We start from the raw sequence: 4523 nt of genomic DNA, 5'->3' as shown, positions 1-4523 counted from the left end.
GATAAGTTCATGTGTTTTAAAGTTATAGAGCTGCAAAGTTTTGCAAAGTTGACATTTGTTGATAAGGCCGAAACTAGCTAAAATCTTCATTTTTAAAATACGAAAAATAGCTCAAATTTATTTTTTAGTAACGCTTTATTAAGTTAGATATTCAAATTCAGTAATTTCAGAGGCACAACAAAGGTCAAATTACTTTTCATATTACGTAAAAATAAAAATTGTAAAAATTATTGCATCTCTATAGCCACTAAGTAAGAGCAGTGGTTTTTAAACCCTCTCTGATAGTTTTTAGATTTTTACTATATTCCTTGCATGATATTTACAGCTTCTAAGTGACAATTTTATGTTTTTAACGACCTTTTGTCGATCTAGAAGTGAACGCCATTTAGTACAGTCTTCAGTGAATAGATATATATAAATTAATACACCAATACACCGAATAAATATCAAAAATTTACATGTGCCATATCACATGCCTAGTCACTAACTCATGACGTCATAACCGAGTAGAATCATACGTCGCAAACGAGTAGCAACGTACATCACACGCAACGAGCAGCGCCGAGGTGGCGAGAAGATACACCACAATACACAGTAACTCTGTCAACTAGGGACTTACACACATTAGCTGGTAATTTAGGCTCCGCCCACGAAAAATTGCTATTAAAATTCTAACAGGAACACCAAAAATTTAAATTTTTGCATCTCTAAAATTGTACATCAAGTAGATAAACATAACTAGAAATTAACCAGGATACAAATAAAAATATTCACACAAAAATTAATACGAAAAATTTTTTACAAAACAAAATTTTACACTGGAAAAAATCTCAAAATTCCCAATCTAACATTTTTTAACCCAGCACAAATAAATTAAAATAGATTACAAATAAAATACAGGGAAAATTCGATACAAAAAGTACTCAGTCACCGTGGATTAGAACACGGGACTAGGGCGTTCCCAAGCCACGCCCCCGAAAAATTCAACCGTATTGACTGAAGACTTGTACACACTTGCGTTTAATATTTTTCTGCTGACATTTGTTGCAAAGGCCGAAACTAACCAAATCCTTATAATAAAAATACCAAAAATAGCTCAAATTCATTTTTCAGTAATACTTAATTAAATTAAATAATCAAATTAAATTTATACAAAGGCACAACAAAGGTCAAAATACGTTTCAGATTACGCAAAAAATTAAAAATTGTCAAAGTTTGCTGTCTATAGTTAGTAGTTTAGAGCCGTGGTTTTTTGACCCTCTCTGATAGTTTAAGATTTTTTATATCCTGGTGTGAAATACACAGCTCCAATTGACAATTCAACTCAATTAACGATTCATAGTAGTTCTGGCATTAGAAGCTCTTAGCACTAAGTCTTAAGTAAATATTTAAACATAAGCCAAAACATCAACACATCGAACACACATTAAAAAATTACACATGCCATATCGTATGCCTATTTATTAAAAATTATTAATATATTACGTCACAACTCAGATACGGCATACGTCGCAAACGAGTAGCAACGAACGTACACGCCCCACGCGACGATCAGCGCCGCGGTGGTGGAAGGATACACCACGCAACTCACTAAACCGCGTCAACTAGTGACGTAACACGGTTGTTGGTGATTTAGGCCCCGCCCACAAATCATTGCTATTAAAATCTGACAGGAGCAACGAAATTATTTAGGCCACCACTAAAACATTGCTACTAAAATTCTCACAGGAGTAACGAAAATTGTCAAAAAACTTGCTTCTTTATAGCTAGCAAGTAAGAGCAGAGGTTTTTAAACCCTCTCTTATAGTTATAAGATTTTACTGTTAATTTTGTAGTGTTGTAGTGTATTCTGACTCTTTAAGAAAACACTTACAACTAGAGTAGAGTGGTTTATTGCCGCAAATAGGAAATAGAACCAAATCCAGGTACTAGAAATAAAATAAGCCCGTATCTTTAAATAGAAACAAATAAACATTGAAATGCTCCGCACACCTACCAAAATGGCGGAGAAAGAGGTCGTTGGCTCTGTTGAAGAAAGCGCAGCGGTGGGGCCATCACCAAATAGCAGGGCCACAAGCAGCAAAGGCGACATGGTGGTAAACAAGGGCGATGACGTACCGGCGGGTGGCCGAGCGATAACAACGAGAAAGGTAAATGCATCGCCCGCAATTGTAGATAATGGTGCCGGGGAAAGCACATCAGCACAGGGGAACAAGCCCGGTACCTCCTCCGAGCAGGTCAGTCCTGTTCAGAAACCCGAACAAGTAAAAAGGAGACGCATAGTGCCGGACAAGCTTGCAAAGGGTTCGCTTGTGGGTCAAGGGGCTGAAGAAACCCCGAAAGTGCTCAACCCAGCTCAGACGGATAGGGTCAAGGAGGCCAGAGCGTGCTTAAATAAAGCGAAGCTTAATTTAGGCATCTCTCGCAACCTAAAGACGGAAATTAAGGAGGAAGTGACCCGGGCATTGGATAAGTTATACCAGCTTGTTAAAGAGGCCGAAACTGACAGGCTGAAGGCCAGTGGACATTATAGGACTGCGAGCTCGACCGCCGGGCAGACGAGCGAGATAGTAGGGAGGAAAGAGGAAGAGGAAGCCTCCCTTACTGCACCCCCGAGTGTCGGGCGGCCGGAGTCGCAGCCGCAACCACACACCGCGGAGCTCTTTAAAAGACTTGAGGAGCATGGGAAACTTTTGGCGGCTAACACCAAGGAGGTAGAAAGCCTCAAGGAGTCTCTCCATGCTATGAAAGTTAACAAGGAGCAACCACTGGCAAAAGGCACATATGCAAGTGTAGCCGCCGTACCGGCAAAAGGACCGCCACCGGGGGTCGAAAAAACACACTCGGTCGCGGTCTCGTCGGGAACGGCAACGGGAGAGGAGGTGCTCAGTAAAATAAGAAAGGCACTTGACGCCACAAAAACAGGTATAAGAGTAGACAAAGTGCGAAAGGTACGGGATGGCAAGGTGATACTGGGATGTAGCACGGAAGCTGAATTGGCGAAAGTTCGCGAAAGATTAAGAACAGGGAAAGATCTTAATCTTAACCTCGAGGAACTGAAGAGCAAAGATCCTCTGGTCATTCTCAGGGACGTCATGGCATACAACACGAATGAGGACATAATAAGGGCCATTAAATCCCAAAATCAACATCTTTTAGGAGACGTACCTGAGAAGGAGCAGAGGATAGAGGTTAGGTATAGAAAGGGAACACGGAACGCGCTAACGACGCACGTAATACTCCGAGTGTCGCCGAAGGTATGGAGCCGTTTGACCGACACGGGTCTAGTGCACGTGGACCTCCAGCGGGTGCGCGTGTATGACCACTCACCACTGGTACAATGCACTCGCTGCCTCGGATACGGACACAGTAAAAGACTGTGTACTGAGACCGAGGACAGATGCGGCCACTGCGGAGGTCGTCATCATAGAAACGAGTGTACAGACAGGCAAGCTGGGAAAGCACCCACCTGTCGAAACTGCTGCAAAGCAAAAATAGATCGACAGGACCACGGGGCATTTGACGCCGACTGTCCAGTAAGGAGGCGTTGGGACACCATTGCACGGGCATCCATAGCTTATTGCTAAAGGCACCCAGGTGACTCAACGCACCCAACATGCTGGGCTCCACCAGTATCATGTTGTGCAGCAAAATTTGCAACGATCTGAGCTTGCCACGGCCGAGTTGATTAGCGAGGCGCCGAAGAGGGGATGGGCGATCGCGCTGGTTCAGGAACCTTATATCGGAGCTATAGGCGAGATGCGGCATTATCCAGGGACTAGGATAGTACAATGTGTCGCCCGGGACGCAGGCGAAGTGGTCAAGGCGGCCATTGTACTATTCGACGATGCGATTGATATCATCCAATGTCCCCAACTCACGACGGCTAACATCGCTGTCGCTAAGTTGCGAACTGGGGCGTGGGAGATAGCAATCGTATCAGTCTACCTGGAACCAAATGTCGCAGTCGGACCTTACCTGGACCAAATTAGCTCGGCGGTGGAAGACTTGGGGATGGTCAATGTGTTACTGGGAGGAGACGTCAATGCCCGCAACACGGAATGGGGCTGCCAAAGTGCAGACCAAAGGGGTATAGAAGTGGCGGCAACATTGGACCAGCTGGAGCTCCACTTGCTAAATAAGGGGTCTGAGCCGACCTTCGACACGTACAGGGGCGGGAGGCATTATTCGAGTCGCGTCGACGTAACCGCGTGCTCAACCGCTCTCCTCGACCGGGTGGAGAACTGGAGTCTTGCTGACGATATAACATCTTCTGACCACAGGGCAATCGTGTTTCACTTGAAACTTGTGAGGTCCCAAGGTATAGACGTCAGGCGAACCACACGGAAGTTCAACACCCGTAGGGCAGACTGGGAAGAATTCAATACGACTCTAACCCGGCTGCTAACTGACAGCTGCCTAACGACCGCCGAGGTGAACGAGATCACTGAAAAAGGGGCGTTGGACAGCTTTGTTGGTCGGTACATGGACACCGTGGGGGAAGCCTGCGAGCTGGTCTTGCC

The 4523-nt window shown here is 44.7% G+C and overlaps 1 protein-coding gene across 1 annotated transcript; it reads left to right on the top strand.

The window, feature by feature from the left end:
• Nucleotides 1–1792: 1792 nt before the first annotated feature.
• On the top strand, nucleotides 1793–3599 carry LOC137931672 (uncharacterized). The gene has a single exon (XM_068775153.1). The coding sequence runs from the start codon at nucleotides 1980–1982 to the stop codon at nucleotides 3585–3587; it is 1608 nt and encodes a 535-aa protein (XP_068631254.1). The 5' UTR covers nucleotides 1793–1979; the 3' UTR covers nucleotides 3588–3599.
• The last annotated feature ends 924 nt before the right edge of the window (nucleotides 3600–4523 follow it).

Source organism: Battus philenor, unplaced genomic scaffold (assembly GCF_028537555.1).
Source record: "Battus philenor isolate CCGP_79_NKW_IND1 unplaced genomic scaffold, ilBatPhil1.0.hap1 SCAF_8, whole genome shotgun sequence".
Classification (NCBI taxonomy): domain Eukaryota; kingdom Metazoa; phylum Arthropoda; class Insecta; order Lepidoptera; family Papilionidae; genus Battus; species Battus philenor.
The sequence above is the reverse complement of the archived record's forward strand: the minus strand, read 5'-3'. Positions and strand labels throughout refer to the sequence as shown.